The 16,935-nt window shown below is 40.4% G+C and overlaps 1 protein-coding gene across 3 annotated transcripts in view; it reads right to left on the bottom strand.

The window, feature by feature from the left end:
* Positions 1-16,935, bottom strand: part of PDE1A (phosphodiesterase 1A) — a 368,837-nt gene that overhangs the window by 41,707 nt on the left and 310,195 nt on the right. For all 3 annotated transcript variants that reach the window (XM_080668895.1, XM_080668896.1, XM_080668897.1), the window contains one exon: positions 3,665-3,765. In XM_080668895.1, coding sequence (XP_080525021.1) covers positions 3,665-3,765 — 101 coding nt within the window. The remainder of the gene's footprint in view (positions 1-3,664; positions 3,766-16,935) is intronic.

The raw sequence follows: 16,935 nt of genomic DNA, 5'->3' as shown, positions 1-16,935 counted from the left end.
GTTTCTGAAGCCAGGTCCGGTCTGACCCCCACAGTCTCTGTTCTCGAAGCTGCCAGCAATGGGAAAAACTATAATGTGCAATCAAATATCATTTGTATGGCCTCCAATCTATTCATGGCAGTTTTGCCAGGGTTATGAAAAGACATTTAATAACCCTCTTTTTACCTTTCATCAACAAGAAAATATAGGTTTTTGAACTAGATTTAATTGTAGCAAAGTATGTATAATTTTGTCTTATAAATAGAGCAGGATGCTGAGAACACAGAATAGTCTTAATGTTTGAGGTGGTCTTTCCTAAGAAAAGAACAAGACTTTAAGCAACATTCAGTATCCATGGTAACATGTAGCTCAGCATTTTCATTTCACAAGGAAGAAATTATTTTCATTTATTTACACTTGTAAGGATTTCATGAATTATATATATATATATTAAATTTAAAACTAGCCTTGCACTGTTTTTTAAATTATTTTTCAATAATTTTGCGTGATGCAATAACATAAAACCTATTTCTCCTTAGACAAAATGTGAAGGTGATAGTGAGAATTTTAAAAAGCATGTTATTTGGTTGCATTTTGGTCACTACAACATTTTGTTCATAGAATTTTCAAGTTCTTATAAAATTAACCCATTAAATAGTTGATCCTAATAGATAATTTTTAAGAAAATAGTAAAATACTATAACTTCCCCCTTTTATAGTTTTTAATATAAAGATAGAAAATAAAGGCTTCTTCCTCCTCTTTCTCTCCCTTCTTTTTTCCACCTCACTCTCCTTCTCTGTAGTCCAAAGTACAAGGGAATTAGGACTCTTCCTTCAGTTGTAAATGAATGGTCAAATGAGAAGGCTAGAACAGTGGTCGGCAAACTCATTAGTCAACAGAGCCAAATATCAACAGTACAACGATTGAAATTTCTTTTGAGAGCCAAATTTTTTAAACTTAAACTTCTTCTAACGCCACTTCTTCAAAATAGACTCGCCCAGGCTATGGTATTTTGTGGAAGAGCCACACTCAAGGGGCCAAAGAGCCGCAAGTGGCTCGTGAGCCGCAGTTTGCTGACCACAGGGCTAGAAGCATCTAACATTGCTACTGGAGAAGGCCAGTCTATTGCCTTTCCTTTTCAGAGTAGAAAGAGCAAGAAGTATTCATGGAGACCAAATCACTTGTTCCCTTCTCCAACTCCCAAACTAGTGTCTGATGCAGGACTCGGCTCCATAATGAGCTGTCTTCCATTAAAATCCCACTCACTGTGAGATATAGTGGATGTAGAAGAGCCTTCAAATAAGCAAAAATGATAACTGCATATGCTGCCTTTCCTTTGCTGTTTAACAAACAGAAACAAACAACTGCCTATACTCTGCAAACATTTCCTGCCGCATCAGTTTCCGCGTCTCCCCCTTCCCTTCATGCTCTGTCAATCTGGGGATAGACAGAATACCTTCCCCAATATTTTCATTGTTTGAATTTCAACTCTTTTTCTGTCTCCATCAAGGGGCCATGATTTCTAAGTCCATCCATTTCAGGCTATACAGTTCTGGGACCCTCACATGTCTGACTCTGGCCATGGGAGCAGAGTTGTGTAAGCAGCCTGGTTTGAAAGTGAGTGTCCCTCTTCGCTTCTCAGTTGGGCTACTGCCATCAGCTGACTGTGTGCATATAAACGGGTCATTTCACCTCTTCAGCTCTTTGCATTTTCGTCTAAGATTGTGAGGTCTAGACCAGGTGATCCATAATGTGGATCTCAGCCACTTTTGGGCCCCTTGAAGCTCTAAAATATCTAATATTTCTTAAAATGTTTCTATGCTCTCCACATCAAAACAGTAACTTCCTGTAACTGGAAAATCAGTTGTTAGAAATTATTATAAAACAAATGAAAGACCACATAAAACCTGCACACGAATGTTTATAGCAGCTTTATTCAGAAGTGCCAAGATTTGGAAGCAACCAAGATATCCTTCAATAGGTGAGTAAGTAAATAAACTCTGGTACATCCAGACAATGGAATATTATTCAGCAATAAAAACAAATGAGCTGTCTAGTCATAAAAATACATATAGGAGCCTCAAGTGCATCTTGCTAGATGAAAGAGGCCAGTCTGAAAAGGCTTCCTATTGCATGACTTCACCTATATGACATTTTGGAAAAGGCAACACTATAGAGACATTAACAAGATCAGTAGTTACCATGGGTAAAAAGGGAGGGGAGCAGGGGAGAATTAAAATGTGAAGCAAGGGGACAATTAGGGCAGTGAAACTATCGTGTGTGTTGCTATATGGTGGATACATGCATTATACATCTGTAATAATCATGCAATGTATAACACAAAAAAGTAAGTCCTAATGCACACTATGGACACTTTAGTTACTAATGATATATCAACAATGGTTCATCAATTGTGACAAATGTAGCACAGCAGTGCAAGATGTTAACAATAGGGGATACGTGGGTTGAGGGAGGGAGCATATGGGAACTCTGTGCTTCCAGTTCAATTTTTCTGTAAGCCTAAATATGCTCTATGAAATAAATTCCATTAATTAAAAAAGGAACAAATAAAAAAATAGGTTTAGTTTTTCTTCAAGAAGAATAGAGAGTTTTATAGTAGTTCCAAAAACCACATCTATCTCTCAACTTACATCTCCATCTTAAGCATATCTGACTAGTGAAAGACAGAAATTTCAGGATTGTATGCATATAAAGTGAATTGGATCCTGATGGGTCTTGAACCAAATTCTGCCTCCCAGAAAGGGAGATCTCTGTGCAACCAAAAAAAAAAAAAAAAATGTAGAGCACCCTCCTATTATGGACTGACTTGCATTCCCCCAAAATTTACATGTTGGAGTTCTAACCCCCCAGAATATGACTGAATTTGGAGATAAGGTCTTTAAAGAGATAACTGAGATCCAATGAGGTCATAAGAGTGAGGCCCTGATCTACTAACATTGGTCTTCTTATAAAAGAGACACCAGGGATGCTCCAACACAAACAAATGACGATGTGAGGACATAGCAAGAGGTGACCATCTGCAAACCACACAGAGAGGCCTCAGAAGAAACAAAACCTGCTGTCTCTTTGATCTGGGATAGCTCGTCTCCAGAACTGTGAGAAACTTTCTGTTACTTAAACCACCCAATTTGGGGCATTTTGGAATGGCAGCCCTGACAGACTGATACACTTCCACTCTGGTATTTTGAATCTAGCAACTGGCATTATCACCATTCGTTTTAAAATCACATTTTCCAGTTATTTTAAATTTAACACCGTGCTCATCTGGAAGTTAGATTTCTTTGCTTTTTAGATTTGTTTTTCAGAAGTGCTGTGTTATTACTTTCAAATACATAATAACACCAAACTGATGCCTTAGACAAGTTGCAAGGTTTGCCTCAATAAATAAATGTCTGACTCGTGTGACACTTCAAAGTGTAAATTCTGGGCAGAGAAAAATTATATTACACACCTTTAGGTTCTTTAAATTGCTGACTATGCCACAAAATACATTCAAAATTCTTGATAAATAATATCTGATTGATTGAAGTGTTTAAAGCTTAAGACATTTTGCTGTTCTTATTAGATATCTTCATTATTTTTAAATCCTCTTAAAATAAGTCATATGCAGAAAAATACATTTCAAGTTTTAACTTAGAAAATGTAATACTATTTTTAGCTTACCTTGTCTGAATATGAAAGTTGTTTGTGGTTCCTGTATGCTCATAGTCATGAATGGCAGCGGCAAAGACCATTGCTAAAATTTCCAGTTCAGTGAGCCAGTGCTAGTAAATTAAGAAAGATTCCAATAGATTTAGAAAGCAGAGACCATGTTGTCATTCCACAAAAAAGATTTTCAGTGCACACAGTATAATTAATCATATGATTGTTCTATTGATTTTAAATACAGTTTTCTTTCTATTTCACCTTCATTAATTGTGCATAATAATGAATTCTTCATGAGGTCAAAGATTATTTCATGTCCTGTAAGTTCAAAATCTATACATTATAATTTTCCTTGCTAATTGGGAAAAAAAAGTAATTTTTTATTATTTAAATGGCTAACCTCTGACTGGATTTTGAATTCATAGCCTTATCAATTTGGGTTCTCATGAGATCAATTACAGGTAAGTGAATTTTAACATACAGCTCATATATCAGTAAAATGTCTCTGACCTCAACTTTTGTAGAAGACCTTACAATGAGAAAATTTTCCATTAGAGAAACGAACTTAGTTTTTATATTTAAAGACTTATAGGCGTTTCCAAGGATTTACCAAATTTACTCTTCATAGCACATATGTTCTATGACTGTGTGATTAAACATAATAACAATTAAAAATTAATGCTTTCACGTAAGCTCCAGACCACCTGCTTCATATACATTGACCTTTTTGTTATCAATTGGACAGTTTAACAAAATTTCACTACATACTAGTATAAATCCATTTAGATAATTCAATAGCTTATCACTCACATTTTGTATAACACTCTTACTGCTCTAATATAACCACAGGTGACTACTTAAATTAAAAATAAATATAATTAAAATTAAGTTCCATTTCGTTGTCATAGTAGCCACATTTCAGCTGCTCAATAGTCACATGTGGCAGGTGGTTGCCCTACAGAAGAGTGCAGATACCAAGTATTTTCGTCATCACAGAAAGTCCTGTTGGACAACACTGCAGTTCGGTGGTAGGAATGGAGGATCCACAATGACATAAAGCTTGGTCTTAGTGGTCTTATTCTATGCACTTGAAATAATTAAAGACCTTGTACAAAGCAACAGAAAAATATAACGTAAACTACATGAATACTTGAATAACGGTCACAATATAACGGTGCCATAGGAGGGCAGGTAGAATGTCTATTTTGTGGCAGTGGATTTTTGGAATTAGGATGGACAAAGATTGGCAGCTAAATGCAAGGTTGGGAACAGAGAGATTCTAAATAAAAAGAGCAAATGTTGAATGACACTGTGGAAGTCTATATGAAAAGTGAAGTCCTCATAGTACAGTTGTGTTGGAGAGTCAAGGGAAGTAAGATTAAAAATAGTGCAGAGCATGGGAAAGAGTTAATAGATTGTGCTTAGTGCTGATGAATTTGAATTTTGTATAAAAGGCAAGAGGAAGCCATAGTAGGTCCATGAGGCCACAAATGAAGGAGGTGACAACTGTGGTGTCTCATAGTTGCCAAAGGCATGTTCTTATTAATCTTTGCTCCTTTCATGTAAGCTAGCATGGCATTTGGCAGGTAGTAGCAACTTAATATTTGTCTGTTGAATTGAATTGGACCAGTGTTGCATTTTGAGGAAGTAGTAAGGAGTAGTTGGTGAAGATATGAAATCAGACAATCCTGGTTTTAAATCTTTGCTAATCCTTAGACAAATAAGTTCTTTTCCCTTCCAGCCACAGTTCCCATGAAAATAGAATTAGTGATCATCCCTCTGTGACTTTTAAAAGAAGTTTATAGTCCATGTATGCACTGTGCCTATTGCAAGTCTAGCCATATAGTAAAATACAGAATAAGTGGCATTATACTAAGCTTATTACCTTAAATACACTGTTTTAGTCATTCAATCTGGAAAATTATAGTGAGCTAACATATCTTTAGTGATTGCAATTCAAGAATAACTGCCTCACACATGGATGACTGAAGCAGAAATTATTTTCAGAATCAAAAGGAGTTGATTTAACTAACTGCTCTGTGTTTACAGGTGCATTTAATTGTGAGCCATTAAAAGAAAGAAAATGACCTTATTAAAGGCCTGTATTATAGGCTGAACTGGGACTGAGCCTCCAATATCCCCAGTGAGAATGTGGAATTAAGCAAGATGAAATGAATAGGAATTGAAATTAAACCAGTTTTTGTACTTCCAGAAACGCATTGTTTTATTAAAGGGAACTATTCCTGGGGAAAAAAATAACACATTTTCTTAAGTATTTCTTATTTATATTTAAGATTTATACATTTAACTGTGATTTTTTTTTAAAAAAAGCAACATCCAATATTTACCATAATAATATAGACTATGAAGCTAAAATTGTAAAAGAGTAAATAGAAAATAGATGTTAATCATAGATTATCTCATAAGTATGTAACATTATCTTCCTAGCTGTCAAAATTGACTATACATGTGTTTCTTGTTTTTAGTCTCATTAATCTCTGCCTCTCATTAGTAGTATTTCCTCCATGAATCCTCTTATGTATTGCCACACTATAATCTTACTAATAAAGTTTATGTTATAAGATAATTTGGGAAGAGAGAAACATCGAGCTTTACTATTTAATTAAAATACGTCTATTTTGTATTAGCAAAAGTAGAATTTCGAGCTTATTTTTAGCTTCTTAGTTGCCGATTCACTTTATACTGGTATCAAATGAGAATTCTAACTCAGAAAATGAATGCTTAAAATTATGGATTTTGTAAATGATTCATGAGGACAAAGCCAGAGAAAATGAGGCTGCATCATATCACTCTTCCCAACTAGAATGGTGGTCAGTACATAACCTAGGTTCTTCTGATTCCTGATGAGTAATAAGCAATACAAGACTGTGCTTCATCCACACCCAGTTGCATTTTGCCTGGAGGAATGCTCAAGTGGCCTTGCTCCAAAATGGGAAGTCCTCAAATTATGTTACAGGGGGATATGAATGCCATTAATAGCATGCACAATGATGACAGAAGGGAAGAGACATGAACTAACATTAATTGAATTTTTAATTAGATGGTGTCATTTAATTTTTATAACCATCCTATAGACCGTTTAGTAGGTAAATATATTTATCCCTATTTGGCAGATAACAAAGCTGAATCTTAAACTTCCCAAGATCACCTAGTTCTCAAGTGGCAAAGCAGGGATTCAAATCAAAATCTGTTCAATTCTGTTCCTTCCAAAAATTACAGTATTTCTTCTATGAATGACAACAGCATTCATTACTCAAGGGAGGCAATATGCTGAATAAATTCTTCTAAAGTTTCAAAAGCAGAATTTCTAGACAATTTACCCAGATATATTGATGAGTAAAAGTTAATAGAGCTTTGATTTAAGATGCATGATGTTAATTTTCATAGCTGAATTATTCCGTGAGAGAGAGAGGAAGAGAGGAAGGGAGGAAGGGAAGAAGAAAGGGAGGGAGGGAGGGAGGGAGGGAGGGAGGGAGGGAGGGAGGGAGGGAGAACGTATGTCTAGGGCTGGGAGAATTTCACATCCAAAAATCACATTGACCTATTAATTCCTGCTGTGACCAAAGACCATAATTAACAACTTTTTCATCATAAATTATAGGGCTGAGCACTTTTTTTCTCTATGCCTTAGAATAGACTGAGATAATTTGCTATAATTTACCCAGTATAGCAAGCAACTATATAATAATAATAATAATAATAATAATAATAATAATAATAATAAATTAATGATTTTTACTAATATTAGTGTATGTGCTAATAGCTATTATATTTCAGGAACTAGGTTAGGTGCTTCACACATATGATATCATTGACTCCTCATTGTCATACTACAAGCTGCTCAGTATTATGACAAGGGAACCGAAGTAGAGAGCAAACAAGCTCGGAAGTCACGGACCAGTGTTTCAAGCCCCTGTCTGATGGCCTCAAAGCCTACACTCTTCCCACTCTTCCAAACAGCGCTGCCTGGGAAGCCATTTCTGAGATCAGAATTTCCATAGAGTTTGTAGAATAGGAACATAATGGCAAGTTTTCTGTAGACTGCTTGGAGGAAAACTGAGTAATTTCATTGTGTGGAGGCTATTTCTGGGTGTAGTAAGTGGACTACAGTTTCCAAAGGAAATAGATTTCAAGTCATCTCCTTTTCTTCTACTCTTAGTGTTATCGAGAACACAGTGTCAGCAGCCATCAAAGGCAAGCGTTCCCCTGCCCACGCCCCTGATTTCATATTCAGAGACATTTGGAGGTGGCGTGGCAGCCCTCAGTAAAGCATTTGCTCTTCAGCAAATGGACTGAGCTGCCCACACCATGGTCCCTGTGGCTCAGGGCTACAAATTAACCAAAGGACAAAAGAGAGCGGGAGACGGAGCATGTACTAGCATCGGCTTTCCTCTGCACTGCCCACTCCCAGGGTGTCCACAGGACATTAACAAACTGAAGGACAATCACGGTCCCTTTCAGGCAATGGTCCCCGGAACACTTTGTGAGTGACAGGCTGCACTCGTCACCTGACAGTGTTGGGTGCTCCTGGAGTGGTCCTTAAATGCCACACGGGTGAGACCATTCTGAAACAGCAGCACATCAACCAAAACACTGAGGTGATATTTTTTAATGCTTTTTTTTGTTGTGTTTTAAAAAACCAACACATTTATATGGATGGAAATTAACATTCACCTATCATTACTTTTTTCATCTAAAGAAAAGCCTTTTAAAATAACTTTCCAAAAACGGTCAAGCTGGCAGTGTCACCTAGTTTTGACAAAATAGTCAATAAATTTGTAAATTTATTTTGTCTTTCCTTTCACCATCCATCATAACATTTCTCCTTACTCCCTCTAGTTTAAATGTACTTTCCGGATCCAGGACAACACTGACAGTCCCGCCAGATTATTTTTATTTTTTATTTTTTTGTAATGACCAAAGTAAGGCATAAGCAAAGAACCCACTAATTTTTTTTGCTAAAGGATGAGTAAAATCATAAACAAGTTTTCAAAACTTGCTAGAGTGAAGTTATATTTACAATTAGTAAGTGACTGTCCTCTCAAAAAAGTGACTGTGTCTTCTTTACTAACTTCTACTTTGTAGAAGCTGTGCCAGGCGGGGCCAGATTTCCTCAGCCTTCCAGAGAAGTTGGAATGGCTTGTGTAACCTGGAATGAATCTTCCTTGCAAGTCTGAGGATAAAGTCACACTGTGTATTTGAATTTCTCTATTTCCCCACTAATACAACATTCCTCAGCTCTTCAATCTCACCTTCAGAACCTCTGTCCTGAAGCTGAAATGGGACACTCTTTTTTTAGCTCCCTTTACATTTGTGACAAAGAAAAGGACTTAAGCAGAATCATATTTTTAAAATTCTGATTATATCCCCCCAGCTTAAATAGCATACATCTTCGCATTATACTTCAAAATTAAGCAGATGTTTTATCATACCAAAGTAGGCATTACTTTCTAGCCTATCTTGTTCTGAGGAAGCTCAATCAGTTCAGTTTTCATTAAAGAGTAAATCTTAAATATTCTATTTTTTCAGTTAACTTTTTCAAAGCCACAGAATTCAGAAAAAAAAATGAAATGCCAAATACTTGAAATGTATTCCACCTCACTATCAATTTCAAGAGCAAGGCCTTAGAAAGGAAAAAGTAAGCAGCTCTAACCAAGAAGATGTCAAAGCAATTTCTGCCAGTGCAACAGCTTTGACAGCTGTCAGGGGCACTTTGCTTATCACATTAATTGCCATGCACATCAGACCAGGTGAAAGCAAAGAGTTCAAGAAACAGCCATGACCATGAAGCCTTTGAAATTAAAAGAGCTTTAAAAGAATGTCTGTGTGTGTGAGTATGTTTGTGTGTGTGCACATGCACACATGCTAGAAAGACAAACAGGTATGAAGGAGGTTACACAGACTACTTTGAAAAAACTTACACTATTTTAAAGTTATATGTTTGAATGTTTGAGTTTCTACTTATTATTGGTAACCTCTGTTTCCCCCCTTTAAATGTCGATCATACACCTGGAATGATTGGTAACTCAACCAAGGACCACGTCCCACCATGACTACATTTGATCTAGCCCAGTGGTCTGCAAACTCATTAGTCAACAGAGCCAAATATCAACAGTACAACGACTGAAATTTCTTTTGAGAGCCAAATTTTTTTAACTTAAACTTCTTCTAATGCCACTTCTTCAAAATAGACTCGCCCAGGCCGTGGTATTTTGTGGAAGAGCCACACTCAAGGGGCCAAAGAGCCGCATGTGGCTCGTGAGCCGCAGTTTGCCAACCACGAATCTAGCCCAATGGGCATAATTACACCTTAATTCAGTGATGCTCCCAGATAGAACTTATATCAGGAAAACACAAAGTATGAGGTTGACATAATTCAGCCTAGAACAGCCGTGGGCAAACTACGGCACGCGGGCTGGATCCGGCCAGTTCGGCTGTTCTATCCGGCCCACGGAGCCGAAAGAGCGGAGGGTTCTCTTGCTCTCCCCTCCGCTCCTTCACCAGCAGCAGTGTTAACATGGCAACGTCGGGAAACACGGCCACAGCTCCTTCTTCTGAGTGGGTGGATTTAAATCCGCCCATTCAGTAGAAGGAACAACCTCTCAATCTTCCAGAGGCTCCTTGTAATGCCCGCGGACGCGTCCCCCGACATCACCCTGGGAATGCGTAGACCCGTTATCGTGGTGATGGAGGGAGACACGCCCCTGGAGAGCACAGTATCAGAGCCTTTCTGAGGTAAGATTAAGAGCTCTACTCAAACACAATTTTTTCCTGTTCCCACATTCTGTACATCACAATGACTTGTTAATAAAACAACAAAGACTTTCAGCTTTTAGTCACTTCAACTGGTGGCCTGTCCTTTGTCACAAAACCCTGAAACAGCACCAGAAGAGGTGCAACTGGAACTCATCGATCTTCAGTCTGACTTTGTCCTAAAGGAGAAATTCAGCTCTCTTGAACTAAGAGACTTTTATGCTTCACTTAATGAAGCCACTTTTCCAAACATCCGGAGGATGGCACAGAAGATACTGGTGCTGTTTGGGTCACCCTATGTTTGTGAGCAGACATTTAGCGTCATGAACATCAACAAAGCCCCTCACAGATCCAGCTTAACTGACGAACACCTCAGATCTATCCTGAGAATAGCCACAACAAAACTAACTCCAGACTTTGATGCATTAGCTAAAAAAGGAGACCAACAACACTGTTCCCACTGAAGTTGATGTTTTAAAGACCAAAAACCTTTCAACCCAGTCTACATTGCCATCTACATCTACGTCCCGGGCATAATTTGGAAGCTGCACTAAAGAAAATGTTTAATTTACTGTTTGCACATTTTGTTCTTTTCTATTTGTTTTAGTTTTAAATTATTTTATTATATTTAAGTTTAATTTGAAAGGCTTTTGTACCTTTCCTTTGTTAGGCAATTTTATTTTGCCTTTGCCATCTTCAATATAAGGTATGTTACTGTGCTATGATTCCTCCATTTTTTGAAGTTTCAAATTATAATAATTAGTGTTTACATTCTTCTTGTTAAAATGTTTGAAATGAATAAAACTATTGAAATAAAAAAAAAGACTGTACCCTTTTATGTAATGATGTTTACTTTGAATTTATATGAGTTCACACAAACACTCCATCCATGCTTTTGTTCCGGCCCTCCGGTCCAGTTTAAGAACCCATTGTGGCCCTCGAGTCAAAAAGTTTGCCCACCCCTGGCCTAGAACATCACAAGAGGCTCATGCCACTGTATCAATGAAGGCTTTTGAGATTTCTACCTCCCTCCAAATAGAACTCAATTCCAGATCAGGTTATATTACTTTGTAATCCTATATAATAAAAGGCTAATATGCAAATAGATAGAACAGCAGAACATCCGAACTGGTCGCTATGACATGCGCTGACCACCAGGGGCCGTGTGCAGAACATGGTGGGCGTTGGCTGCAGCAGGATGGTGGAGCAGGTGAGCGGGGGCACCAGACCAAGGCAGGACACCGGTTGCTGTCACTGGGGCGAGCCTCTGGTGGTTACTAAAAATTCTTTGCTCTTGCGCGCCATGGCCCTGTCCAGCGCTTGCATCTGCTGCCGGAGTCGGCCCTACTTGCACCCGCTGCTGGTGCCAGAGCCTCCGCTCGCACCCACTGCCAGCACTGGCCCCACTCGCACCTGCAACCAGCACCGGAGCCACTGCTCCCACTCGCTGCCAGGCACATAAGGGTTTTTCCACCTACCCCTGAGGGGCGATCGGGGCAGCAGCCGCCACTTGCACCCACTGCTGGTGCCAGCCCCAATGGCTCCATGCCATCAGCACATGGGAGCAGCAGCAGCGGGAGTGGGGCTGCGAGCAGATAGGGGACCTGGGGCCGTGGCAGGAGGGACTGGGCAGAGGCCCAGAGGATGGGCCAAGACCTACCCCTCTGCCTACCGCAGCCTTGTGGCCCAGAGTTCCTTTCAAGGTGCACAAATTCGTGCACTGGGCCCCTAGTCTTGTCATAAAATGCATATTTCTATTGAATTGCTGGTGAGATTCCAAGAAAATGTTTTATTAAGAGCCCAGCTGAGCTTCCAGACATAAGCCATTATCAACAGCCAGCTATGTGAGTGAACCATCATGGATGTCTTGCCCAGTAATGTCCTCACATATCCAGTCATAGGTGCTAGCTGATTGAAATCACAGGAGAGACTCCAAGTGATAGACTTCTAGTTGGGACCCTTCTAACCACAGACCCTTGAGATATATTAATAAATTATTGTTTTAAGCCACTAAATTTGGAGCAATTTGTTATGGAGCAACAGATAATTGGAACATGGGGCAGGAGTGGTATCTGAGCCCAAGGCATTGATAGATTTGCAGCATTTTGGAGGCAAAGAAAGATGGAGAAGAAGAGACAATTTTTTAGTCATCACACGAGACATTATTAGATAAACCATAGCAAATGAATATGTGTATTAAACAACACCCTATAGTTTCTTGGGCGCAAATGAAATAGTAATGAAAATTTTCTGTATACAATAAACTTGGAGAATGATGTAACTGTTGTATGTTTTTAAGATCTCCAGGCCAAGCTACTGTGTGTAGTTCTAGGGGCTCTGCACGGCACCAAGTTAGGAACACAGTCTCTGGTGTAGAAAGATGAGTATTGAGGTTCTCTAGGCCCCCAAAGATTACTAGTTACATAGATCTGAGTGCCAGTGACCCTTTCCAATAGAAATGGTGCAACTTCTGAATTCTAAAGAGGTAGACAATGCATATCCTGTGGTTTGGTAGAACATCCTCCTTACATGCTTTTTGACACTGTTTCAGCCTCGGTTGATGCACATGGAATCAAGAAGGTATTAAGGTGTGTTTTTTGTTTGTTTTTTTGGGGGTGTTTATCTATTGGTTCTGTGGTGTCTTACATATATATATTCTCCTTTTTATTCCTTTGTCTTTTATCCCTTATCTTTTTCTCTCTCTTCGATAGCATTTGTGCTCTCTTTTCTCTGCCCTAACTATCTTTGTTCAGATGGTCACTTATATTGGGGTTATTGTGTCACGTGTACATTTGTGCTTAGTTCCCTCTGTGTTGTGTCTTGTTGAGGTGAATTTTATGCTGTCTGGCCAAGGGGCTTGAGAGCAAGCCACATAACCAGACAACTGGAGAGGAAACTCCTTCTATGAACAGGTAAATAACACCCCAGACCCAACTATAGAGGCAGGAAGAATGTGGCAGTGAGGGAGTTAGGGAGTAAAGAAGGAGCACATGGTCAGGTGGGGTGTGTGTGTGTGTGAGAGAGAGAGAGTGAGTGAGTCACAGTTAGGTCCCACAGGACCTTCAGGGGCAGGCTAATCAGGCTCATCTAACTAGGCAGCTTCTGCTACCATTGCAAACAATACCGGGAGGCCAGCTTGTCCTTAGAGGCCTAGCCTTTTTGAAGGGGAGAGCTGTTGTAACTGGGATCCCAGACTCAACTCCACCCAGAGTGCCCTCAGATAACACCTGGGACTCTACAGCCACCCCTGCCAGGGACATGCTACCTAGGCTGTGATCCCACGGTCAATGAGGCTCCAGCCACCCTGGGTGCAGGCTCCTGTAAGTTCGGAAGCAGGCTCCCCTCTGACCGGCCCAACGCTTTAGCCCAGGGCACTGCAACCACGTGAACAGCAGACACGTGAGCAGCCCGCTCCTGTCCAAGGAGCAGCAGCCCCTCGAACAACCCGCCACAGGCCTAAGAGCAGCAGCTTCACATGGCCTGCCCCTGTCCAAGGAGCAGCAGCTGTGTGAGCAGCCAGTTCCCCCGTCTAAGGAGCAGCAACCACACAAGCAGCTTGCCCCATCCAAGGAGCAGCAGCCGCTTGAGCAGGCCACCCACTACTGAGGAGCAGCAGCCCCACACAGCCGGCCCCCCTCTGAGGAGCAGCAGCTGTGTGCAGCCCACACCCTGCACCTGTCTGAAGAGCAGCAGCTGTGTGAGCCACCTGCCCCCATCCGAGGAGCAGCACCTATGTGAGCAGCCCATCCCCTTCTGAGGAGCAGCAGCCACACGAGCAGCCTCCCCCCATCTGAGGAGCAGCAGCCAAATAAGCAGACCTCCCACGTCCAAGGAGCAGCAGCCCTGTGCAGTCTGCACTGGTCCGAGGAGCAGCACCCACACGCAGCCTGCACCTGTCCGACGAGAAGGAGCCAGGTGAGCGGCCCGTCCCCGTCCGAGGAGCATCAACAACACAAACAGTTCACTCCCATGTGAAGAGCAGAAGCCGCGTGAGCAGACCACCTCCCGTCCGAGAAGCAGCTGCACGAGCAACCCACACCCGTATAAGGAGCAGCAGCCCTGCAAGCAACCTCCCCCTGTTCAAGGAGTGGCGGCATCACGAGTAGCCCGTCCCACCTGAGGAACAGCAGCAGCACACATCCAGCCCCCATCTAAAGAACAGCAGCCACGCGAGCAGTCCGCCCCTGCCCGAGGAGCTGCAGCCACGTGAGCAGCTGGCCCCCATCCAAGGAGCAGCGGACACGAGCAACCTGTCCCCATCTGAGGAGCAGCAACCCCATAATCAGCCCACACCCATCCAAAGAACAGCAGCTATATGAGCAGCCTCCCCCACGAGCCAGAGGAGGCACCACTGCTGCGAACAGCACCCACCAGAGGAGACGCTGCCAACTGAGAAGCAGCTGCTACCGTAACTGCCCGAGGAGCAACCGCAGCCAGAGAAGCCACTGCCACACAAAGAGCAGCCCCTGCACAGCTTGACATCTAGATCAGTCGGTGAGACCAAAAATGGGTAGACAAAGATACCCTCAAATGAAAGAAAAGGAGGAAACGCCAGAAAAGCAGCTAAATGAAAGGCATGCAATATGTCAGAAAAAGAATTCAGAATAAGGGTCATAGAGTTCATAAACCAGATGGAAGAAAAAATCAACACCTTATGTAAGAATCAAGAAGAAATGGATGAAAAAATCAACAACTTATGTAAGAATCAAGAAGAAATGAAGAGTGATATAGCTGCAATGAAAAACACCATGGAAAGTTCCAACAGGAGACTAGGAGAAGTGGAGGACCGAATTAGTGAACTAGAAGACAGGGAAGCAAAACACAGCCAAACTGAATTGCAACTGGAGAAAAAAAATTAAAAGACAGGAGGAGAGCCTAAGGAAGCTATGGGACAACATGAAACAAAGCAACATATGAATAATAGGGGTGCCAGAACAACAGGAAGAGGAACAAGGGTTAGAAGAAATAATGTCAGAAAACTTCCCTGATGTGGCAAAGAAAAAAGTCACACAAGCACAGAGAGTCCCAAACGAATGACCCCAAAAAGATCCACACCAAGACACATCATAATTACGATGGCAAATATTCAGGACAAAGAGAGAATCTTAAAGGCTGCAAGAGAGAGACAGAAAGTTACATACAAGGGAGTTCCCATTAGATTATCACATGATTTCTCAACAGAAACACATCAGGCCAGAAAACAATGGAAGGAAATTTACAAAGTGATGCAAACCAAGGGACTGAATCCAAGAATACTCTATCCAGCAAGGTTATCATTCAAAATTGAAGGGGAAATAAGGAGCTTCACAGATAAAAAAAAAAAAAAAAATACTAAGGGTGTTTATCACTACCAAGCCAGCAATGCAAGAAATGCTAAAGGGAATGCTATAAAAAGAAGAAATAAAAAGGTAAGAAGGAACACAGACACAAAAAATAAAAATGGCTACAAATAAGTTCCTTTCAATAATAACTTTAAACGTAAACAGACTAAATGCTCCAATCAAAAGACATCGAGTGGCTGAATGGATAAAAAAACATGACCCATATATATGCTGTCTATAAGAGACCCACCTCAGAAAAAGGGACTCATATAGACTGAAAGTAAAGGGATGGAAAAGCATCTTTCAGGCAAATGGAAATGAAAAAAAAGCTGGGGCAGCAGTACTTATTTCTGACAAAATAGACCTCAAAGTAAAGGCCATAACAAGAGATAAGGAAGGCCACTTCATAATAATAAAGGGATCAATACAACAAGAGGATGTAACCCTGATAAACATATATGCACCCAATGCAGGAGCACCCAAATACATAAAAAAACTCCTGGAAGATATCAAGGGAGAGATCGACAACAATACAATCATAGTAGGGGACTTTAATACACCACTGACATCACTGGATAAATCCTCTAGACAAAAAAAAATCAGCAAAGAAACAGCAATTCTAGATGACTCACTAGAACAGATGGACCTAATTGACATCTTCAGAGCATTTCACCCCAAAGCAACGGAATATATGTTCTTCTCAAGTGCACATGGGACATTTTCAAAAATAGACCACATATTGGGTCACAAACAAAGTCTCCCCAAATTCAAAAAGATTGAAATCATATCAAGCACTTTCTCAGACCACAATGGCATAATATTAGAAATAAACTACAATAAAAACATTCCCAAAAATTCAAACACTTGGAAGCTGAATAGCATGCTATTAAACAATGATTGGGTTATCAATGAGATCAAAGAAGAAATTAAAAACATCCTGGAGACTAATGACAATAAAAACACAACAATGCAAATACTATGGGACACAATGAAAGCAGTCCTGAGAGGGAAGTTTATAGCGCTACAGGCCTACCTCAAAAAACAAGAAAAAATGGTAATAAATCATCTAACTCAACAACTCAAAGAATTAGAAAGAGAGCAACAAGAAAAGCCCACAGTGAGCAGAAGGAAGGAAATAATAAAGATCAGAGCAGAAATGAATGACATAGAGACCAAAAAAAAACAGTACAAAAG

Source organism: Plecotus auritus, assembly GCF_963455305.1.
Source record: "Plecotus auritus genome assembly, chromosome: 5".
Taxonomy (NCBI): Eukaryota; Metazoa; Chordata; class Mammalia; order Chiroptera; family Vespertilionidae; genus Plecotus; species Plecotus auritus.
The sequence above is the reverse complement of the archived record's forward strand: the minus strand, read 5'-3'. Positions and strand labels throughout refer to the sequence as shown.